The sequence below is a fragment of the Capsicum annuum genome, chromosome 6 (assembly GCF_002878395.1).
Source record: "Capsicum annuum cultivar UCD-10X-F1 chromosome 6, UCD10Xv1.1, whole genome shotgun sequence".
Classification (NCBI taxonomy): Eukaryota; Viridiplantae; Streptophyta; class Magnoliopsida; order Solanales; family Solanaceae; genus Capsicum; species Capsicum annuum.
In genome coordinates, this window is record NC_061116.1 from 199,553,523 (window position 1) to 199,578,991 (window position 25,469).

Consider the following 25,469-nt stretch of genomic DNA (forward strand, 5'->3'; position numbering starts at 1 on the left):
TAAGTTCTATTAATTGCATGTATCGTCGTATTCCAGACCCTAGAGTGCAGTGAGTGTAGTTCAGTTTAGAGTCTATTAAGAGATCTCTCAAACTTAAGGTGATGGCTTAAAGCTAAGGGGGAGATAATTGAACAAGTAACCAAGTCAGGCTCTTAGATTCAAATAGTAATGCCAGTATGATATATAACATCAGAAAGTGAGGGTGGGACTCAACCCATTCTTATCTCAGTATTTTCCAGTTATCCCAATACCTACTCATGCCTTATATTTTAGTTCCATGATCATAGTTCATGTTCATGTATATGATAGAGAATCACGTGCTCTTCTAGTTCCTAAATGAGGAATTCCAGTTCATTCAGTAGTCGAGATCACATTCCATAAGTTATGAACTCCATATTGAGGTCATGCACTCATGACTCATGTACTCACGCTGTACAGTGTGCTCAGTTTCCACAACTCATGCTACACTCCAAATGATTGGCAAGATTCCGCTTATAGGTATGTCCCCAATTCAGATAATTTTGATGAATTCTTGATGTTGATTCGCTGGTCCTCAGGCCTCAGTTAAGTGTCAATTCTCATATAATATCCTTCCATGCTTCAAGATCTTATGTTCTAACCTTTTAGTGACTTATCCATATGTGATGATAATGGTGATGAGTAAAGGTTTCTTGTTGATGGAAGATCATAGTATGCTTGTTTTAGATAAGGCGATAAGTATGAAGTAAGATTTGGGGCCAAGTCTTTGATACATGTGATGGTTAGTAGAAATTTTTATGTGTATGTTCTTGGGGTACAACGTGAGAGTTGTATTGATAGGGGTTTAGAGAATATATGTGAAGTATTCCTTTATGGGTGTTTGCCTTGAAGTTCATATATGGTTATAAAGATAGGCTTGGATGACATGTTGGGAATTTAAGTGGAGGAACACAATATGTGCTAGTAAATCTGTAGTAAGAGTTCAGAGTTAAGTCATTGAAGTGGTAGGGCACATTATGCTTAGGATGTGATTTAAAAAAATTTATGTAGAAGGTTGAATCATATGGTTTAGAATAATATCGTGGTGTAGCGTGTTGTATTTTGTGATTTAGAGTTAGGCTTGATCATGGTGAAAGGATTTAAGCTACTTTAGATATTAGTAGAAAGATTTATCAATGCCCATATGAGAATTTTAAGTTGAATTGAATGAGTATGGTAATTAAGGGGGATAGTATGGTTAAGGGAGTATTTGAGGAGTAAGTGGCATTGCCTAAGGCCTGATAATTCTATCCTAGTTTATGAGTTATATGTCTATATTCCATGGTATGGAGTAGTGTTATTTTGTGATTCCTTAGTTGGATGTCTTGTGTAACTCATGCCCAAGATTCTTTGCTCCCTAACGCTACTAGGACTTCTTTAGAAAGAGTGTTGAAGAGATACTCCACTTAAGTATGAGGGTCGAGCGAAATTCAGTCTGTATAGCCAGTAATTCAGTTTAACAGTCAAATAGACAAGTTACTGTGGTTTTCCACCTTTTCACCCAGTCCTACTATCTGAAGTCTCATGCGTATGACCATCCCAAGAGATAATATATTCCATCCATGTAAGTTGTGATTTTAGTCCAGTCAAAGCATCATGTTTCAGATTCAGCTACTTCGTCATGACTCAGTTCATAAAAGTTCAGAGCATAATTTCAAATACTTCCAAGTATTTTAGCTCAGGCAGTACAGTACCCTGGTACGATCTAAGTCATGTTGCCTCATGGTTTGTAATTGCGTAAGTTATCACTTCTCAATTCAATATATATATGATTGGATCATGAACACTTCAAGGAAATCCTAAACTCTCAGCATGAATCAGCTCCTTAAAGCAAGTAAAGTCAAGTCAACTCGGAATTCAGTTTCATGATAAAAGTTTAAATGTTTCAGCTCAGCTATATTCTTTCTTAGAAGACATATCATGTCCACGTTATTCCATACCTTTAAGACTTCAACATTCCTACCCATCATTCGGGGACGAATTATCCCAAGAGGGAGATAGTGTAACACCCCGCATTTTGGGCTAGAACGAAAAATTGTCATTTCAATGCGTAGTGATCCAAAATCCATAAATCCTAGGAAAATTTGGCATGTTAATCAATTATATCTTATAGGAACCTATTTGATCATAAATTGAGATCATAGAGGTCCCCAAACTCAAGGACGAGTTGAAAGCTTTCCTATCGTTCGAGTTTCAGTAAGCGTTGAAACTTGGGTCAGATTCAAACAACCATAACTACTTGTATATGATGAACTGGGTGGCCTACTATATATCAAATGAAATCTCTTCGAATTAAATTTCCAACGATACCAATTTCGCCAAAATCTAAGATCGGAGAAAAAAGTTATACCCATTTTACTTTAGCATGTCTGTCTGTCGACAAGTGACGACCCGAGCTGATAAGTTATCACATATGTGACAACCTATCAGCCATGTCGTCAGCCCAAGGCAGTAACTCACAAAAATCAGCCTCTAATTGACAACCTGGTGTGATAAGTTATCACATATATGATGACCTATCAGCCAACGTCGTCACCTTTAAAATTCAGCATTTTCTAAAAGGTTTCGTAGGGGTATTTTGGGCTTTCCCTCACTCCAAAAATATTCTCCACGATTATAAATTGAACCCTAAGCATTATAATCCATATATTATCAATTTTACAACATCTCAATCCTCTCTACTCTCAAGAACAAGATGGAAACTAGGGTTTCCTCCAAGATCAAGAAATCAAAAAATCAATCCATAAGTTCAAGATCTCCAAGAAACAAATTAAAATTCAAGTTTCCTTCCCTTCCATAGATCAAGAATTCATCTTCCTAAGTGAAGATACTCAAGAAACGGATCAAGATCCGGATTTCATCTATCTAGATCCGGGTTCCATCTTTCATATCTTATAATTTAAGGTACGTGGGGTTTATCCTAAAACTACATGGGCATGTTGAAATATTCAAGTATGATTTAAGGATCTATCAAGCATAAATTTAGAAAAGGGTTTTGAAATCTATGATTTTATTACGCATTATGAATGTTAATGATATTGTTTTGGTCTTTTGGCCTTCCCCTAAATTGATTCAAAATTATATATATATGTAAGCAGGTGTTTAAGGATGAATATTCAATTGAGAGCATGAATAATAAATAATCCCTCTCTTGTACGATTTTTCCCATCTTTCGTATAATATAAACTGTTTTGAAATGCATCTTGACAAGAATGATACGAAATGTCTTGATTAATGCTATGACTTGAGTATAATTTTTGAATTCAAAAGAGAGGGTTGTGCATGTTGATACTTGTTGAAATTACATATAATGAAGAGTAGCATGTTTTGCCAAAAATACATGACCACTATAAGTTTGAATAATTTCTGCATAGTTTTGACTTGTGTTTCGGAACATGAAATCTCTTATACTATTTGCATGTTTGGATGGTCTGAACTGTGTTTTAATGAAATAATTGTGCATGATACATTATGGCTCAGAAAAGAGGACTTGCAAGTCTTGGTGTGACGACACCAATTCAGATTATGCCATGGTAATTCAGAACAGAATAGAATGTATTTTTGAAGTCAGAATTTTTAGATGTTAAAATTAGAATAACACATGATTTAGAACGGGATAAAATTGGGCATAAAGAGATGTTAGGTGGTTCCCAAAAGAATGCACGAGTTCAGACAACTCGTTGCTCGAAACCGTGATTTGCTAATCTGGGTATATTATATTACGCTGGCCTAGTGTCTTATGGCATATCAGAATCAGAAACTTCAACCCTTGTAGCACACTCGGGTTGGGGGATTTTCCCCCGAGTCAATGGCGGATTCCATACCGCCAGTGGAATATCAGAATTGTAGGGGAGTGTCATCTAACTCAGAAGTAATACAAAGATAAAAAACTGTTTGATAAGAATGATTTGTGATTTTCAGAAAAGTGCCCATGTGTTTTGAAATGATTTATGCATGATGTTTTGGTAAATTTCTCTCACCTACTTTATACTTATAAACATATTATTTTTGGATTTCTTCACGAACCAGTACATTTGTATTGACCCCCTTCCTCCCAGGGTCTAAAGCTCAGTTCAGAGGTCTTGTTAGGTCGTAGAGTTTTCAGACAATAGTGATGTGTGTAGTTGGTGAGACTTCTTTGTTTTAGAAGGCCTATGTCTTTCAGATTATGTTATTTATCTTAGTTTAGGTCCACTGGGGGCCTTGTCCCAGTTTCAGATAGTTGTCATTTTCAGATGTAGTAGAGATTTCGCAGACTGGTTCAGATGTTGTGTAGTTTATATTGGATTTCATTTTTCATAGTTTAATTGAACTTAGAGTAGTATGGCCATGTTTTTGTAATGATTTACAATTCTGCATCTTCTATTATAATTTATGAATATTGTGCATGATTACTAGAGAGAGAAGGGCATTCGGGCCTTCATGGTTTGGGATGCTCATCACGGTCAGGGCCCCGGTTCGGGTCATGACATAACGATAACTGAAAATAAATTTGTCTATCTAAAAGCTCTAAAAACATAAGGAGTTGATGGGACAATCCCCCCAACTAACTCTGACTATCTGAGATAAAGAAATATACTAAAAACAACTAAATATAACTTGTCCTTGATAGATGAGGACTTACCACTACTGCTGCTGAGGGACAATGAGTTGTCTAATGACGATCGAGGAACTGAGCTTCTAAACCTATGTTATAAGACAACATAGTGCAAAAGAAAGTATGCAATCAATACTTTGAATGTACTGGTACGTGAGATAGGGACAACTGAGATACGTTTAAGTACAGAGCATAAATGCATGAACATGTGAAATGAATGCAAGACCAAGTAAAATATGTGTTGCATGTAATATGTAAAACTGAATAACTGAATACTGCATAACTGATAAACTAAACACTTGGTCATGCAATCCTGATCTGATATGGTTTGAATATTAAACTAAGACTGTTGGAGCTAACTACAGTCGATATGCCCTAATTTGAGTTATCGGGGTCCAACCCGTAACCCTAGTTGGAAAGATGTTGGTACCTTGACAGGGGTACCAACACATGATAGACAATGTGGATCCACAAGGCTGATGTGTCGAAGGAAGATGGTGTCATGGCTCTACTAATGAAGGGACCTCTCATAATCTATGGTGGCGCCGTAGGTCTAGAACTTAGGAACTGATACTAACGACTAATGCCTAATTGACGGGGGAGCCGCCATCCCTATATTCACTCGGTGCTAAGTGTTACTTCCAACTGAATGACACTGATATTAGTATTAGTTTAACATGATGTGGTACTGAGAAGTGCTCAACATGAATATGGTAATCTGAATATGATAATAGAATCATAATCTGACTGACTCATTACTTGAAAATGGAAACATGTATAAGCAAATAGGTATCAGGTGTTCATAACCCTCCAGCACTAAATAAGAATTTAAATGCAATAACATCATCATAACCTTTTAAGGAAATTCATGATTCGTAGACCCAAAACATAGTACATTTAACTAAAGTAAAGCAATCCTTGATTTTTAGTATGGAGATGTGTCAAACTTTGGAGGAAAACATAATCACATAGTTTAACTCATGAATTGGTAAATTAACATGGTACCAACTGAACATGGTATGGATGACTGAGATTATAAAGCATGTAAGAGTAAAATTCACTTGGGGAAAAATAATATCATGGTTTGCATTCAAGGCTATTAAGAGAAAATCAAGTAAATTCATGATTAACAATTGAAATTTCATAACAAGAGGAAAAAGGGTTTAGACTTTAAAAGTAAGGGATTTTTGGGACTCAATGGGTGGAAGGAACCCATTGACGAATACCCCGCATACCCGAGTTGCTTGAATTCTTGAAGAGAAGCTCGGAATTGGGACCTTGAATGGTTGAATTCTTGAAAGGAAGCTTGAAATTTATGTTCTTGTGAATAAGGAAGGATAATACGTTGATAACTGATGGGAAATGGTGCAAATAATTCTCCTTTTGAATTTTAATTTGTCAATTGCATTTTTGGAGATAAGGGGAAAGGACCAAAATGCCCCCTTGGACTTTAAATAAAGTTGTAGGAAAGCACAACCTCAGTGGCACGTAGGTTATCGCGGAGGCTAACCTCCGTTACACCACGTGTATCATTGAGACTAACCTCCATGACACGCCGTGTATCGCGGAGGTCCATCCTCCGTGACACGTCCAAATTGTGGTGACATTCTACCTTTGAGGTCCAAAACACCGTGAAATCCCTAAACATATTTTAACTCAAAAATTAATGTTTCAAATTTGGAAAGGCCAAAATAAAATGCTCAAAATCTTGGGGTCTTAAAATGGCTAAGTCCTTATAACGACTTGGAACCCTTTAAACACGCGTCTAATAGATGGAAATCGCCTAGGATCTTCTGGGGTATTACAATATCTCCCCCCTGGGATCATTCATCCCCAAATAAAAATGTTTAAGCTGAGATACTAAGAATACTGAGATCATGTACTAAATACTTATGAGCTGAATCATGATTAAACATCTGAATGTGAAACATGATACATCATGTACTAAATACTTATGAGCTGAATCATGATTAAACATCTGAATGTGAAACATGATACATGGACTAAACTGAATTTATGAATGCAATAATATTAGGATGGTTATATAGCTGAGATAGAAAATGACAGAATCACTTTAAGAAAACTATTACCTCAAATTGAATCTGAATTCGTAGAGAAAAAATGGGAATACTTAGCTCGCATATCTGTTTCTGCTTCCCAAGTAGCTCTCTCAATGGACTGATTTCTCCATAGAACTTTAACCAAGAGGATTTCTTTATTCCTCAATCAATGAATCTGACGGTCAAGGATCTCAACTAGGACTTCTTCATAAGAAAGACTATCTTTCATGCCTACACTCTCTAAAGGAACAAAATAATCTGAGTCAATAATATATTTCTTCAGCAAAGAGACATGAAACACCAGATGCAGTGATGCAAAATCTGCATGCAACTCTAACTCATAAGCTACCTTCCCAACATGGCTCAAAATCCTGTATGGGCCAACATAGCAGGGACTGAGCATCCTTTTCTTGCCAAATATTTTCACCCCTTTTATAGGCAAACTTTCTAATTCCACCAAATCACCAACATCAAACTCAAGATCTTTTCTCCTCATAGCAACATAGTATTTTTGACAACTTTAGGTTGTTTTCATCCTTTCTCGATTCAATTGAACTTTATACATCACCTCATAAACTAAATTTGGACCTATCAAAGAAGCCTCACCTACTTCAAACCAACCAATAGGAAATCTACACCTCCCTCCATAGAAAGCCACAAATTTAGCCATATGAATACTGGAGTAATATCTATTGTTGTAGGCAAACTAAATCAAAGGTAAGTGGTCATTCCATCCCATCTACCCTTGAAGTTGATAACACAAGCCCTCAATATGTCCTTTAAAGTATGAATATTCCTCTCTACCTGAACATGTATCTACGGATGAAAAGCTGTACTTAGATGAACTTGGGTCCCAAGACCCTTCTGAAAAGCCTTCCAAAAGTGAGAGGTAAATTAAGTACCTTCATTTGAAATGATTGTCAATAGAACCCCATGAAACTTCACCAATCTCCTGAGATAGAGTCTAGCATAGTCCTCAGCTGAATATGAAGTATGAACTGGTAAGAAAGGGGCTTACTTAGTCATTTATCAATAATAACCCAAATCGAATCATGCCGATGATGCGTATGAGGTAACTCTATCACAAAATTCATGTTCACCACCTCCACTTTAAAGTGGGGATACTAAACTCCCGAAGCATACCATTAGGCCTTTAGTGGTAAAACTTAACCCGCTCACAATTTGAACACTTAGCCATAAATTTCGCAATATCCTTCTTCATACCACTCCACCAATAGATTTCCTAGAAATCACGGTATATATTAGTGGCTCCTGGGTGAATAAAATATCATGCACCATGCGCTTCAGCTCATATTCTCTATCTTAAACCATCAATACACAAAATACATAACCTGCCTTGACAACAAAGTACACTATCTCCCTCTTGGGAGAAAACCTCAACCTTCTGGTCCTTAACTGCCTCCAACTTCCTCCTTCAACTTGACTAAAATAGGATCCCTGTCTTGCTTTTCTTTCACTTCAGCAACCAATGAAGATTTCAAACCATTCTGAACCCATATACTACCTTCGATTGAATCAACCAATCAAACACCTAACCTAGCAAGTTGATGAACCTCATAAACTAAGTCCTCCTTATCATCCTCAATATGCGCAACATTTTTCTTAGACAATCTACTGAGGGTATCGGCCACTATATTAGCCTTACCTGGGTGATAGAACACACTCATATCATAGTCTTTTAATAATTCAAGCCACCTTCTCTGACAAAGATTCAGGTATTTTTGCTTTAATACATACTGTATATGATCCACGAGCATATTAGCATAAACCCCATAAAGGTAATGCCTCCAAATATTTAAGGCAAAGACAACTGCTCTAACTCAAGGTCATGGGTCGGCTAATTCTTCTCAGGGGGATTAAGCTGTCTAAAGGCATAGGCTATGACCTTACCTCACTGTATTAACACTCAACCAAGACCAACTCTAGAAGCATCATAATAAACTACAAACCTATTTGTGCCATTTGGTAAAGTCAAGACTAGGGTAAAAGTGAGTCGAGTTTTTAACTCCTAAAAACTCTTCTCGTAGGAATCTGACCACTTAAAATTGACTTTATTTTGGGTTATTCAAGACATGGGGAAGGCAATAGAAGAAAACCCTTCAACCAATCATCTGTAGTAACTACCTATACCCAAGAAACTCCTGATATCTATTAGAGAGATGGGTCTAGGCCAGTTTCTTACTGTTTTGGTATTTTGAGAATCAACTCAAATGCCATCACAGAAAATGATATAACTAACGAAAGCGACTTATCTCAACCAAAATTTGCACTTGCTGGACTTAGAGAATAACTGGTAATCCTTAAGGTTCTGTAATACAATCCTCGAATGGTTTTCATGATCACTTTCACTACGAAAATAAATAAGGATGTCATCTATGAAGACTATGACAAATATGTTCAAGTACTGCTTGAACACCTTGTTCATCAAGTCCATAAAAGCTGAGCATTCATTAGTCCAAAAGACATAACAAGGAATTTGAAGTGACCGTACTGAGTTCTGAAGGCTATCTTTGGGATGTCATATTCTTTGACTCTAAGCCGATAATAGATGGATCTGAGGTCTATCTTAGAGAATAGCTTTCACCCTGAAGTTGGTCGAATAAGTTATTAATTTTGGGGAGAGGATAATTATTCTTGATTATGACTTTGTTCAACTGACGTTAGTCAATACATATTCTGAGGGAACCACCTTTCTTGTGCATGAAGAAGACTGGATCACTCCACGGAGAAATATTAGGCTTGATAAAATCCTTATCTAAGAGATCTTTTAACTGTTCCTTTAATTCCTTAAGCTCAGATGGATCTATTCTGTAAGGTAGAATGGAGATAGGCTGGGTGTCTAGGAGAAGATCTATTTTGAAGTCAATTTTTCTTTCAGGAGAAACTCTGAGAAGCTCTTCAGGGAACACTTTGGAATAATCATTCACTACAGGAACTGAATCAAGACTTAGAGTCTTAGAATGTGAGTCCTTGACTTGGACGAGATGGTAAATACATCCCTTGGATATCATCTTTCTTTCCTTAAGATAGGAGACAAACTTACCCTTAGGTACTGAAGTACTACCCCTCTATTCAATAACGGGCTGATTAGAAAACTGGAACTGCACAATTCTATTTTTACAATTAACAGAGGCATAGCACGAGTGGATCCAATCCATGTCGAGAATGACATTATAATTAGTCATCTCTAACTCCACAAGGTTAACTGAAGTAACTTTCTAAGATACTATGGTCGGATAATTTTGTATACTCGTTTGGCTACAATAGAACTACCCACTAGGTAGACCCTGAGAAAGGCTTTGCTAATATGTTAAAACTGACACTGAAGTCTATAACTATATAAGGAGTCACAAATAAAAGTGAAGCTCCAGGGTCTAACAATGCATAAACATAAGGATAAAAGATTTATAACGTACCCGTAACCATATCAGGGGGACTTTCCTGATCATGTCGAGTTTGGAGAGCATAATACAGTTCTGATACTACCCACTGGTGGCACCCTGTTGGTGCTGCTGAAGAATTAGTCTGGCCCTACTGATCATTATTTCTATCCTTCCACATACCCAAAAAGAAATCCCTTATACTGTGGACTGACTTGCCACACCTAAAGAGTGCATCACTACCTACTCTGCACTCACCCTGATAATTCTTACCATACTTCCTGCAAATCGGATTGGTGCAACCACTGTTTATGTTACCCCAAGACTTAGAGCCTAGCGCATTATCCCGACTGTTCTGCTTGAACTTAAGCACTAGAGCACTGGCTGAAGATGGGACTGGAGCTGAAATTTTTGGTGGAATTGAGAACGATTACCACTTTCCAACCTTTGCTGTGAAAAGTTGAAGCTATCTATTCGACCCTCTTATTCTCACTTTCCTTCTTCTTATGCTTCTCTTTCTCAATCTGTTGAGCATGGATTATCAACCTAGAGAGATCCATCTCCTTTATCAACATAGTTGTCCTACACTCCTTAACTATTTTCTCAAAAACTCCTGACTCAAACTTATTCATCTTGGACCTAGAATCGACCACCATGGTCGGAGCATACCTCGCCAACTAGGTGAAATTGAGTGAGTACTGTTTCAAACTTATTCTATCTTGCTTCAAATTGATGATCTCCTACACCTTAGCCTCTCTCAACTCAAGTGGGAAGAATCAGTCTAAAAAACCCATATCAAACTCCTCCCACTCTATAGGATCTACCTCAACACCTTTGTCCTTCTTCTATCACTTAAACTAGGTGTGAGCTACTTCTTGCAACTTATAAGTAGCTCAGTCAGCACTCTCACTAGAAGTGACTCTCATAATGTCGATCACCTACTACACACAGTCTAGGAAACTCCTGTGGATCCTCCTCACACTTGGATCTAAAAAACACTGGCGGATTCATCCGAGTAAAGTATGGAATCCTAGAAATAGTTGTATTCATTACTAGATTTGTTGGGGCAATAACCTGTTGGTTGTTCTGAGTAGATACAGAATAGGCCAAAGTTGTGAAAGCAACCTCGAATTTGATGTGAGAAATATGTTCATTCAGGGGATATTCCTGAACAGGTGGTGGTGCGGGTTGATCCCCACTTTTTCTTCCATTTTTTCTTTTGGGAGGCATTTTCTGTCAATGGATGAAGGTAAGTTATAAAAAGGAAATTCAATAGAGCTCATGCTTTTTCGCACAACATGAACACTAAAAAGGGGAAAATTTCCTAAAATATCTCAGTGCCTATTGCCTATAAGTGTGGCGCACTTCACACACATACACAAGACTATACTCAATGCGACATTTAGATACCCTAGGACACTTTAAAACCTTAGGCTCTGATACCAATTTTTGTCACGACCTGGAGCGACCCCTTAGTCGTAACAATGTGCTTAAGGCCACAAGTGACCCAAAACTAACCCATGATCTGGTACCTACTGTGAGAACTGAATAAAATAATAATAAAGTATCATATGCAAAAGCTAAACTTAAAATAATACTGTTAAGGTGGAATACTAAAAACATCACCAACATGTCTGAACTAAAGATAACTGAAAACAAATCTATCTATCTTAAAGCCTCTAAAAACATAAGGAGTTGATGGGACAACCCCCAACTAACACTGACTATGTGAGATAAGGAAATATACTATAAACAACTAAATATAACTTGTCCTCGATAGATAAGGACTTACCACTACTACTGCTGAGGGGTATTGAGTTGTCTAAGGGCGATCGGGGAACTGAGCATCTGAACCTATGCTATAAGATAATATAGTGCAAAAAAGAGTATGCTATCAGTACTTTGAATGTATGGTACTGAGATAGGGACAACTAAGATACATAAAATTACAGAGCATAAATGCATGAACATGTGAAATGAATGCAAGACCAAGTAAAATATGTATTGCATGTAATCTATAAAATTGAATAACTGCTAAAATGAACACTTGGTCATGTAATCCTGATCTGATATGGTTTGAATATTGAATTAAGACTATGGAAGCTGACTACAATCGACATGCCACCAATTTGAGTTATCAGGGTCGAACTTATAACCCCAGTTGGGAAGGTGTTGGTACCTTGTTAGGGGTACTAACACAGAATTGAAGATGTGGATCCACAAGGCTAATATTTCGAAGGACGAGGATGTCATGCCTCTATTAATGAGGGACCCCTCATAATATATGGTGGCGTCATAGGTCTAGAACTTAGAAACTATTACTAACGACTCATGCCTAACTGACGGGGTCTAAATATGATAATAAATCATGATCTGACTGACTTGTTACTTGAAAATAGAAACATGTATAAGCAAATAAGTAGCCGGTGTTCATAACCCTCCTACACTGAATGCAATAGCATCATCACAATCTTGTAAGGAAATTCATGATTCGTAGACCCAAAACATAGTACATTTGCCTAAACTGATGAAATCCTTACTTTTTAGTATAAGAATGTGTTAAACATGGGAGGACAACATGATCATATGGTTTAACTCATGAATTGATAAATTAACATGGTATCAACTGAACATGTTATGGATGATTGAGAATATAAAGCATGTAAGAATAAAATTCACTTGGGAAATATAATATCATGGTTTGTATTCAAGACTATTAAGAGAAAATCAAATAAATTCATGATTAACAATTGAAATTTCTTAACAAGAGGAAAAGGGTTTACACTTGAAAAGTAAGGGATTTTTGGGACTCAGTGGGGGGAAGAAACCCATTGATGAATAATACCCCACATACCTGAGTTACTTGAATTCTTGAAGAGAAGCTTGGAATTGGGACCTTGAATGGTTGAGTTCTTGAGAAGAAACTTGAAATTTGTGTTCTTGTGAGTGGGGAAGGATAATACGTTGTTAACTGACGGGGAATTGGATAAATAATTCCCTTTTGGGGTTTAATTCGTCAATTGGGTGTTTCGGAATAGGGGAAAGGACCAAAATGCTCGCTTGGACTTTAAATAAAGTTGCAGGAAAATACAGTCTTCATGGTACAGAGGTTATCATGGATGATAACCTCCGTGATACAGTGTGTATCATGGAGACTAACCTCCGTGACATGTCGTGTATCGCGGAGGTCTTGCCTCCATGACATGTCTAAATCACAGAGGCATTCTGCCTCCGAGGTCCAAGAACACACTGAACCTAATCGAAAAATTCTGGATCTCTCTCAAATGACCCTTTTAACATCTCTAAACACGTTCAACTTAAAAATCAATGTTTCGAACTTGACAAGTCCAAAAATAAAATGCTTAAAATCTTGGGGTCTTAAAATGGCTAAGTCTCTTGTACTTAGTGTGAAATAATGACTTGGACCCCTTTAAATATACGTCTAATAGCTGAAACTTGTCTAGGATCTTGCGGGGTTTTACAACAATTGAGAACTTTATGTTCTGAGATCACTTTATTATATCATGATGAGGCTATCTCTAAAGCACAAACAAGAAGAACTATTATTTATGGTTTGAAACCGAAATATATTCTCTTTGTGACATTGATTCAAGGGAGGACTCAACAATCATTCTTGAAGGAATTTGAAAATTTATTATTGTCACAGAAGTTACTAGCCAAAAAATTAGCTGATGATGCATTTGTTAAAGAAGGTAAAGGATATTCTCTTGTAGCCGACAAGAGTAACTTAAAAGAAAAAGTAAGAGATATATCTCACCCTCTATCCTTAGGTGATTCTAGCTCGCTAGGAAAGAAGAGTCTTCCAACAATAATAGTGAGAATGCTCTTAGATGTTATCGGTGTGGTAAAGTAAGACACATAAAAAGATATTTTAAAGCGATGAAAAGCAACATGGCTCAAACGAACAAGGTTGTTGAAGAAGCAAAAGTTCGGGAATATGCTTACTAATTGAGACTCGAGAAATAGATGCCATGACATCCACCAACTTAAAAAAAGACAGTATCGTGAATTCAAGATATAATATAGTGTATCATGTGGAGGAAGACATTGATATCATCAACAAGGAGCAACAAAATTTTAAGGACGTTTAGACTAGTGACATAGTAGCTGTTATTATGGAAATCATAGAAGCCAATCTTAAAAATAACAATAAAAACTAGACGTGAAGGATGTTGAAGTAGATCCTAAACAAACATTGTCTGAAACTTGTGCCAATGGTGACATTTTTGGATAAAGCTTTAAGGAAGATATAGTGGAAGTTGAATTTTCTAATCAACCATTTGTCACATCAAGGTCAATCACTGGCATAGAGAGAATATCAAAAGAAAATGAAGAAGATGAAGATCAAAAAGATGAAGAAGCTGACCTAGAAAGTTCAATTTCAAATGGATATACAAATGACATGATATTCCAAAGCTTTGAAGTTGTCAAATAATCGATCGAGGAAATGAAAAGAGAATCTGGTGGTGAATCCTATCTTGGCTGAGGCTTCACAAGAAATTAATGGTCATATCATCATAGACTCAGATGAAAAAATTGATACTAATGAATTTTTCTTGTATTGTGGAGTTGCACCTGAAGAAGAGGATTTTAAATATTAAACCTGAGAGTTTCAAACTTTTAAAATCACGTTTGTTTCTCTAGATAGTATAATTGTTGAGGAGTCAAAAGAAAGAGGAGCTCGAAAACTCAATAAAATAAAACTCACTAAGGAGATAACTCATATGGTTCACAAAGACCACAAAGAAATATTATCAAGCCCGTGTTTTACAAAGATCAAAAATTTGCTGGTATGTATTCTTGTTTCTTTGTCGGCTCAATTAATAATGGAAAATCATTAATATATGAAGTAGGAATAAGAGTCACAAAAATACTTAGAGATCTTCACCAAGGCACATTCAAAAGTTTCGTCTGAGTTCTTCTGCTACAAGCTTGGGTAGCTTCCAAAAAATTACTTTAAGGAGGAGTACGAAAAATATTAAAAGTTGATTTGTGGATAGCTTAGATTTTCTACGAAAGCTTCTAGAATGATCTATTGTAGTATCTTAGATATTTATATTTAGGATAGCTCTAGCTCTAGAAGTTTCTAGATTCTTGTAAAGATACTATAAGTAAAACTATTTAGATATTTTTTGAAGATATATCTATAATAATATCTAGAAACATCCATAAACAAGTATAAATATGGGTGCCTTTAGACATTTGTAAGCAACCCAAAAAATCCAAAGTAAATTCAATTAAAGAAGAATCCTACTAAAACTCTTCTTCTTTTTTCATAGCTTCATCTTTTTAATTGAATCTCTGATCTTAGTTAATGATCTTACACTAGCAAAAAGTTTTCTCTATACTATCTTTCTTCTGCTATTCTTTACAAGGGTGAGGTGAATTTGAGCTATTTATAATCTGAAGAAATAATTTTAACCTTTTTTTATACTGATTGCGTTGTTCGTAGTGACATTTATTACCTTCTATTTGAACACTTCTAACACTAAAATTCCATTTATAAATTCAATTTGAGTTGTACCTGAAACGGGATATTCAATTGAAATTTAGGCACTTTTTTTATTTTTCGCTAGCCCTCTTTCTCCACTCTAGTCTGAAGTTTAGTAACTTTCATCGTTGATGAAAACCTATACTAATAAGACAGATACATTTGAGAAGTGGGGGGGGGGGGGGGGGGGGGGGGGATATTAATACAATTGAGATGAGGGGGAATTGATACAATTGAGATGAGGGAGGTTGATACAATTGAGCGATGGGAGATCAAAACAATTGAGGTGATAGATGTATTATTCCATCTATCACCTCAATTATATCAATCCCCCATTTCTCAATTGTATCAACCCCTCCTCATCTCATTTGTATAGATCCTCCCTCATCTCAGTTTGCATCATTCTTCCTTCCACCATTTTCAATTGTATTCATTTGTCTTATTAGTCCAGGTGTTCGTCAATGATGAAAACTGCTTAACTTTAGACTCTACTAGAGAAAGAAAGCTACCGCAACATAGAAAGTGTGAATTTCAATTGGATACCCTTTTTATGTTTTCCAGGTGCAATTCAAGTTGAATTTATAAAATAGACTTAAGTGCGTATTCAAATCTAAGGAAATAAATGTGGCGAACAACTCAACCAGTATAGAAAAGGTTAAAATTGCGTATTAGTTCACATGGCATCATTGCAATTAGAAGTGAGGAAGCAGCAAACTCATTACTTTCCTTTTCTCTTCCCTTGTACAATAGGAGAACATCTAGTTGCAAGTATTTGGGGTGCTCCATTGGAAATTCCAGTATAACCTAGGAGTTATTTGGTCTCTATATATGTTTGTCTTTTTTCCTCTTTCCATTTTTCTTGTGTTGGCTGCGGTTTGGTTTTTACACTAGCTAAATTCAGGACTATGTAGGGACGAGGGGTTTCATCTGGACACTCTTCGGTGGAAATTTACTTTATGTATATATAGTGGATATTGACCTCCCTTTAGATTCTTCATGTGTTTACTTCTTCGTATTTTAAACTCCATTAACAACACTAATTTGTGTCAAAATGATGGAAAGGTCAGATCTAATTTCGAAATTGACAGTCCCAATTTTGGATCACATTTTGTCTTTCCTTCCAGTTAAAGATGCTGCTAGAACCAGTGTATAGTCCAAGCAATGGAACAAATTCTGGCAAAACGGCAAAACCAGAATATTTCTATACAGAGGTTCAAGATGATAGATTTAAGAAAGTATGTGAATGTAGATAGTTGGTTTAAAATACTGGTAGCCTATGATATTTACGTGCCGGCTAATTACGACATATTTTACACTTTTAACTAAAGATAATTTTAAGTTTTCAAGCAATCGTTGATATTTTTAGCGTGTTTGGTGTTGACTTTCAGGATATAAGTCCAACGACAGAAAAGTGGGAAAATTGTATTGAAATGAGTGTGACGGCTCTTCTAAACTGCCAATGCTAAAACAGACTGAGTAACTTTTGACCCATTGATGATGGATCTAGCGACGACAACCCGCCAAGAGCCTAACGAATCGTCAGACAAACCGTTAGTGCTAAGCAGAATCTATGTTCAAGGGGAAGCGGGTGACAAGTCAAGCGACGAACTGTCTCGTGTGCGTCGAGCCATCAGTCGAGTCATTAGAGAGGAAGCGGAAGCCCAGATTCGAAATTTATTTCCCACATCCTTGGAGCTTATAAATGGCTAGTCTAGGGTTTAGAACAGGCATCTTTTCACGCTTTAAATATTTTTTGTAATGTACTTTCTCTGGGGAATCGTTTTTTTTAGGGTGAAAAACACATCTTCTCGATTTTTTTCAAGGATTGGAGGACTGAATTTCTTCTTTGTAAGATTTTATTTTTGCATTATCAAATATCTTTCTTTCATTACTATGAGTGGCTAAAAATCCTATAATGAGGGTTGTGGAATCCTTGATGGAAAATCACTTTTAAGGTTAATATTTGTATGAATTTGAATCATTCTTGTAATTATATTGCTAATTTATTTACTTTAACAGATTTTTAATGGTTGCAAACATTAAAACACGCCCTAAGTTTAACTTGCTTGAGCAAAGAGGTTAAAATCGAGAAAAGAAATTGGTAACAAGAATTCGGAGTTTCTAACCTCCGTCTAAAGATTAATGCTTGGACAAGATTAATCACTTGAGGCTAAAATCGAATTATAATTCCATCACCATAAAGTTCAAAAGAATTAAAGTAAAATCATCTATTTAGGTTGGAAAGCATTAAAATGAAAATTTGGGTTTGATTGCTTTATAAATTACATGTGTTGATATGAATTTATATTTTACTTAATCCTGATGTGGTTGGAAGTCAAGTTGAACACAATCCAAGTTTGTCTTCTCTCTATTGATTAAACAATGCGGATTTAACCATCACAAGTGGACATAAGTGAAACTATTCTTCAAATTGTAACAAACCCGCAGGACCACTCGAGTACACTAAGGCGCAGCAGGGACAAACAGTCCCCAAAATACCTGGTTGAGTATGTGGTCCCAAAGGCCAGAGGACCACTACCTCTGTCAAATACTGCTGTACATATTGCACCAGCCTACCAAGAAACATCCAAATGAATACTTGCTACATAAACATCACAAGAGCTTTAGAGGAGGGCATGGAAGAACTTGCATCTTATTTTCTTTTTTAGCAATCTGGAATCTCTCTTTTCTATTTTCTCTTTTTTATCTATCTTTTTCCTTGTTTTCCCTAAGTTGAGAATTACTACGTTGTAATTTCTCCCTATCAGTGAATACAATTTTGAATCATTCCATTTGGTGCTTTCATTGAACCTCCTCTACCAATGGGTGATGGTGCTCCTAACACACATTTGCGCACAATGGACGAGGCCTTCAAAAAGCTGTAAGAAAGTGTTGATTCTCACAGTAAAAATTTTGATTCCATTAACTCCACACTTCAAGAAATTATCTCCTAAATTTCCACCCTCCAAACCCAGAATCAACACACCCAGCCCTCTACAAAAAGCCCAACAACCTCTAACCCTAGTTCTTCTTCCATACCACCACCACAAAATTCTTCTATCAACATCTTTCTCCACCAGCTCCGCAGTTGAATCCACCACACCAGCCACAAGCCTTTTTTGTAAATCAGAACCCTTGTGGCCCTTTTCGGAGAGATAAACCAGCACCCATAGAATTAGCCTGTTTTGATGTCCGGTTTGCTGAAAGTTGGATTTTCCAAGCCAACCAATACTTTGATGCTTATAATGTCCATGATGAACATCGTTTGAACCTTGTCTCCTTCTATCTTGAGGGCATGGCTAGAGATTGGTATCAATGGATGTATAAGAACCATCAACTGATTGGCTGGGAACACTTCACCAAAGCTTTGGTAACTCGTTTTGGTTCAAAATCCATGGAAGCACTGGAGGGGCTTTTGGGGAAATTGCAGATGACTTCGATTGTTGCTGAGTATCTTTCTCGATTTGAGCACCTTGCTAATCGCACTACTGATGCTTCTCCAGAGATGTTGCAGCATCTTTTTATTTCTGGGCTACCTACTAAGATTAAAAGTGATGTTTTATCATTTAGGCCCAAAGATATTCACGAGGCTATTAGTTTGGCCATGTTGCAGGACCAAAAATTATTGGCTCAATTTAAAACACCAACCCAGCCTACTTCTATCACTAAAAATATTTCTCTCTCTTATCCAACTTCCCAATCATCGCAACATAAATCAATCCCATCCTTTTCACCCTCTTCTTCCTCCGCTCAGGTAGCTTCACTTCCTGGTATTGGCAGTGTTCCGTTCGAGAAACTTTCTTCGGTGGGATTACAACGCAAATGAGATCTTAATTTATGCTTCAACTGTGATGAAAAATATCAAAAGGGCCATCGATGTTCTATATCTCCACAACTTTTGCTGCTCGTCACTGACGAGGATTCAGTGGAGGTACCTCCCCCACCGGATATTGAATCATCTCCCTTGGAATCCAATTTCACCATCCCTACTGAGGAACTGTCCTTCCTCGCCATCAGTTCCCAAGCCCTTACAGGCAGTTCTCATCCTACTGCTCTCCATTTTACATGTCATATTAAAGGCCTGCTGGCTCAAATTCTACTTAATGGGGCTAGCACTGATAACTTTATACATCCTCGTGTTGCTAAGGCTCTCAAACTTACTGTCGAGTCCTCACCTGAATTCTCTATTGTTGTGGGTAATGGTAATCGGTTGCCTTGTTTGGGCGTGATTCGTAATCTTTCGATCACTATTAGCGACATTCCTTTTGTACAACTTTTTTGGTTCTGGATTTTATGGTGCAGATGTGGTATTGGGTGTGGCGTGGCTCGCAACTCTTGGTCGGACTATTTCAGATTGTTCCAAACTCCTATTTGAGTTCAAGAGTAATAGAAAACGTATGAGTTGGTTCGGAGATCCTCCAACCTCACTAGAGCAGGTTCAACCTTCATCTCTTCGTCGCTTCACTGTGACGGACTCCATTTCTTATATGTACCGACTTGAGCTACTCTCTCCGAACACATATATTGAAAAAGACCATCCTCTTGATCTTCAAGTCATATTATCCTCCTATAATGAGGTATTTTTGGCCCCAAATTCCCTGCCACCATTGAGACCGCAAGATCATCGCATCCCGCTGCTTCCTGTCTCTTCTTCGATTAATGTGCGGCCCTACAGGTATCCCCATTTTCAGAAGGGTGAGATTAAACGCATGATCTCCAAGATGCTTCACTCAGGTGTGATTCAATACAGCTTTAGCCCTTATTCCTCACCCGTCCTTTTGGTAAGAAAAAAAGATGGCACATGGCGCTTTTGCATCGACTATAGGGCATTGAACTCCATCACGGTTAAAGATTGTTTTCCCATTCCCACAGTTGATGAATTATTTGATGAACTCTATAATGCCCGTTTCTTTTCCAAGTTGGACTTATTAGCTGGATACCATCAAATTTGTGTCCATCAGGATGATATAGAAAAGACAACCTTCCGAACTCATGATGGTCATTTTGAGTTCCTTGTCATGCCCTTCGGCCTCTCAAATGCCCTATCCACCTTTCAAGCTACAATAAACTCCATATTCAATCCCTTCCTTCGCCGGTTTGTCCTTGTCTTCTTCAATGATATTAGTTTACAATTAGTCCTGGCAGGATAATCTTGCTCGCTTGCAAAATGTTTTTGAGTTGCTCAAGAGGATTTGGACAGAATTCTATTAAATACTTGGGTCATATTATTTCTTTCAGCGGCTTGCAAGTTGACCCCGAGAAAATTTAGTCTATTGCATCATGGCCGCTACCTTCCTCTCTTAAAAAAGCTCGTGGGTTTTTGGGCTTGACGGGTTATTATCAGTGATTTGTAAAGGGATATGCCCAACTTGCTTCCCCACTCACAAACATTCTAAAAAAGGATTCCTTTGTTTGGTCTGATAGCGCATCCACAACATTTTTTAACCTCAAACGAGCCCTTGGTTCTGTTCCAGTTCTTGCATTGCCAGATTTCTCAAAAGTGTTCTCTATGGAAACTGATGCCTCTGGTACTGGAATTGGAGCAGTGTTATCTCAAGAAGGGCACCCCATTGCTTTTTTCAGTCAAAAATTATCTCCCAGGATGCAAGCAGCTTCCACTTACACGAGGGAAATGTTTGCTATTACCCAAGCTGTCCAAAAGTGGCGTCAATACCTTTTGGGTCGCAAATTCATCATCATCACAGACCAACAACCGCTGAAATCTCTTACGAGTCAAGTGATTCAAACACCAGAACAACAACAATGGCTATGCAAGTTAATTGGTTATGACTTTGAGATTGTCTATCGGCTGGGGAAATTGAATTCAGCTGCTGATGCCTTATCGAGGAAACCAGCCTTGATGGCGCTATCACAGAAAAAGCTTTGGTTGACAAACTCAAGCATTTGAACAAAACTGATGCTTATTTGCTTCAACTCCAGCATCAGTTGTGCGATGATCCTGACTCCATGCCTCACTTCACCTTCCAAGAAGGTATGCTTCTTTTTCGTAAGCTTCTGATTATTCCCCTGGACCCGGCACTAAAACGTTTGATCTTAGAAGAATTTCATTCTTCTAAAGATGGAGGTCATACTGGTATTGCGTGGTCTTTTCACCGCCTTTCATCCAATTTCTTTTGGCCGAGTATGCGCAAGGATGTCAAGCAGTTCGTCCTACAGTGCCAAGTCTGCCAGCAAATGAAGGATACACATTCAAAACCTGCTGGACTTCTTCTTTCACTTCCTATACCTGCTTCAATTTTTGAGGATATTTCTATGGATTTCATCACTGGCCTCCCACCTTCTCAGGGTCATACAGTTATTTTGGTAATTGTGGACAGGTTGTCAAAATATGGCTATTTCATCGCCTTGCCCCCAAAATTCATTAGTCACAAGATCGCGGAAGTGTTTGTCCAAGAATACATTCGACTACATGGCTTTCCTTCCTCAATTATTCCAGACCGTGATCCTATTTTCTTGTCTGATTTTTGGGCTGAGATCAATAGACTTCAAGGGACTAAATTAGCCAAGAGTTCTGCTTATCACCCGCAATCGGATGGACAAACAGAGGCTCTTAACAAGTGTCTTGAGATGTATCTTCGATGTTTTGCTGTGGATATCCCTGCTACTTGGTTTCGCCTACTCCCGTGGGTCGAATTTTGGTACAACACTTCATACCAACATAACTCTAAGCTTACTCCTTTTGAAGTTGTTTATGGTCGGCCTCCCCCAACGGTAACTCGATACATCAGGGAAGAAACTTCCAATCCAGATGTGATAGAGTCTCTTTGTCGCCGAGATGAAATGTTTTCCCTCTTGAAGTCCAACTTGCAGGCTGCCCAAGAACATATGAAGCGGAATGCTGACAAAGGACGCAAAGATGTAAGCTTTGAGATTGGAGATTGGGTATATGTTTGATTACGTCCCTACAGGCAGCTCTCTATTCGCCTTCAGTGCCATACAAAACTTAGTCGAAGATTCTTTGGTCCATTTAAGGTGCTCCATCGTGTGGGTAAGGTTGCCTACAAACTGGATCTCCCATCTTCCTAAAAAATACACCCTGTCTTTCATGTTTCGGTTCTGCGAAAGTGTTTAGGGAACCCTGATCGATAGGTTACTCCCATTATTCTTATCGGCCAAGACGCATCTCTGCGGCTCACACCTGAGGACATTTTGGAGCAGCGTATTGTCATAAAGGGAGGGCATCAAATAACCAAGTTCTTGGTCAAATGGCAGGGTTTGCCTCTTTCGGAGGCCACTTGGGAAGACCTTCCTACACTGACTCATCAGTTTCCAGACTTGAACCTTGAGGACAAGGTTCGTCTTCATGGGGGTGTCAATGTAACAAACCCGCAGACCACTCGAGTACACTGAGGCGCAGCAGTAAGGACAAACAGTCCCCAAAATACCTGGTTGAGTATGTGGCCCCAAAGGCCAACAGAGGACGACTACCTCTGTCAAATACTGCTGCACATATTACACCAGCCTGCCAAGAAACATCCAAATGAATACCTTCCTATATAAACATCACAAGATCTTTAGAGGAGGGCATGGAAGAACTTGCATCTTATTTTCTTAGCTAAACTTTTAGCAATCTAGATTCTCTCTTTTCTATTTTCTCTTTTTTATCTATATTTTACCTTGTTTTCCCTAAGTTGAGAATTGCTACGTTGTAATTTCTCCCTATCAGTGAATACAATTTTGAATCATTCCACAAACTTTCAAAACAACCCCCATTTAATGAAAGTCGTTGACCAATAGTCATTTGAACTACATATAACTTAGCACCGTATTTTTTGTGGGATTCGACCCCAACCTTTGTTGGATTTTATATTTTACAATGACCCTTACGCTTCATTAAGGGAGTTGTAGTTTGGGGTATCAGTATCAAAGAGAATACTTAGGGTTTGAAACAGTATACCCTAGCAAAACATTGCCTGCAGTAATTTTTGTTACCAAAGCTCTAAATGTGCTTTGTTTAGGCTGATTTAAGATTGAGCTACCATCAAATGGGTTTAAGTTTTCGTCTGTGCGAGAGTTACACCTTGTGTGCTCTATTTTGGATGAGCAATTACTTCAAGCTATATGCGCAGTAGTGATTTAGAAGTTGTTTTTTAGGGGATTTTATGGACCAACCAGTTTACAAGTTGCAAGTACTTTACCTAAACTAAGGACAGTATATTTGGTATCTTGCCCTCCTGAATTCTAAAAGGTTGATATTGCAGCACCTAATCTGAAAGACCTTTACATTAGCTCCGCTTGTGGGGACTTAAATGTATTAATCAAAATAAATGCCTGTGTAACCCTCAAGCATTTGAAATTCATTGATGTGGTTGTGACTGACCATCGGTTAGAGAACCTTTTACCAAATCTACCAAACCTTGAAATCTTTGACTTATATCTTTGTTCATCGTTGAGGACCGTGAAAGATCTCAAGTAAGCGGCTCAAGTATCTTATATTAGTCTCGTTCAACAATCTGATTGAGATTGATCTGGATACACCTATGAGCAGAGTCAGTTGGACCGAGCATTTATTTTAAATCCTCTTGCTCTTTTCTTTTTGTCGCGGGGTTCTGATTTTACACTTTCGAAATCCCTTAAAAACTTGATTTGGAGCTGGTGTATTAAAGTTTTCGTTACTGGAGTCCAGAAAGGTTATAGAAAATAGAATTTGTCAGTCATGAAAGGGTCAGATCAAATTTCCAAGTTGCCAAAGCCAATTTTGTAGCATATTCTGTTTTTCCTTATTATTAAAGATGCTGCCAAAACTAGAATATTATTTAAGGCTTGAAACAATGATTGGAATTCCTTCTACTGCTTAAATTTTGATAATAAAATTTTGAATAAGTGAAAACACATTGTGGATCAAATTCTAGCAAATCAACAAAGCGAAATATTTCTATTCATAAGCTCATGATAAAGTTACCAGATAATCAGACAAAGGATGTCAATAATTGGATTTAATACTAGTAGCTTAAGATATCGAAGAGTTATTTGTAAACTGTGTGAAGCAACTTTTGCTGCCAATGCTCTGAAAGTGCTTCATTTAAGTGGATTTATGCTTGAACTACCCTCAGATGACAATATAAGCTTTTCGTCTTTGCGAGAGTTATACATTGATAACTCGTTTATGGATGAGCCATTTCTCCAAGTTCTATGTTCAAGTTGCAGAATTTAGAAATTTTATGTGTTGGAGGATTTGATGGACTAACCTGTTTACAAGTTGCGCAAACTACTTTTCCTGAACTAACGACATTATTTTTGATGGATTGCCCTTTTGAATTTGAGAGGGTTGATGTTGCAATACGTCGTCTTAAAGATCTTTACATTAACTCGCCTAGTCAAGAACTGAATGTAATTAATATAACAGCTTGCAGGAATTTGCAACATTTGAACCTTTGTGATGTGATGTGGCTGTGATAGACGAATGGTTAGAGAGCTTTTCACTACATCTACCCAACCTCGAAATATTTTACTTATCTCAAGTGACTGTCTCAAGTATCTGCAAATAGTATTGTGTGATTATCTGACTGAAGTTGATCTGGATACATCTAATGGCACGAAAGTATTCTCATTGATTGGTTATTACTACTTGCCCACATTAATAACACAATTAGTCTGCTGATATCAGAACCCTTTAATGATACTAATTAGTGTGTGATACGGGTGTCATGGGCTCAAGACCATTTACTAGGAGCCAAGTTCGGGAACTATAAAGACTTCAAGGTGCGTTTATGAAAATGGATGCAGTTGAGCTTGTTGCGAACTCACCCAAGGGAGTGTACACCTTGACATGTGAGGGCTGACCTTAGGTGCTCAAAATACACCCAAGGCTGCCCCAAAACACTCCACACCCGCCAACCCCTTCATTAAGTGTAAAGGGG

General features: G+C 37.6%; 1 protein-coding gene across 1 annotated transcript; it reads left to right on the forward strand.

Annotated features, from left to right (window-relative positions):
- The first annotated feature begins 16,718 nt into the window (after nt 1-16,718).
- LOC124899586 lies at nt 16,719-21,496 on the forward strand. The gene is made up of 5 exons (XM_047414515.1): nt 16,719-16,823; nt 18,677-19,393; nt 19,457-19,790; nt 19,891-20,683; nt 21,013-21,496. The coding sequence occupies exons 1-5, from the start codon at nt 16,719-16,721 to the stop codon at nt 21,494-21,496; spliced, it is 2,433 nt and encodes an 810-aa protein (XP_047270471.1).
- The last annotated feature ends 3,973 nt before the right edge of the window (nt 21,497-25,469 follow it).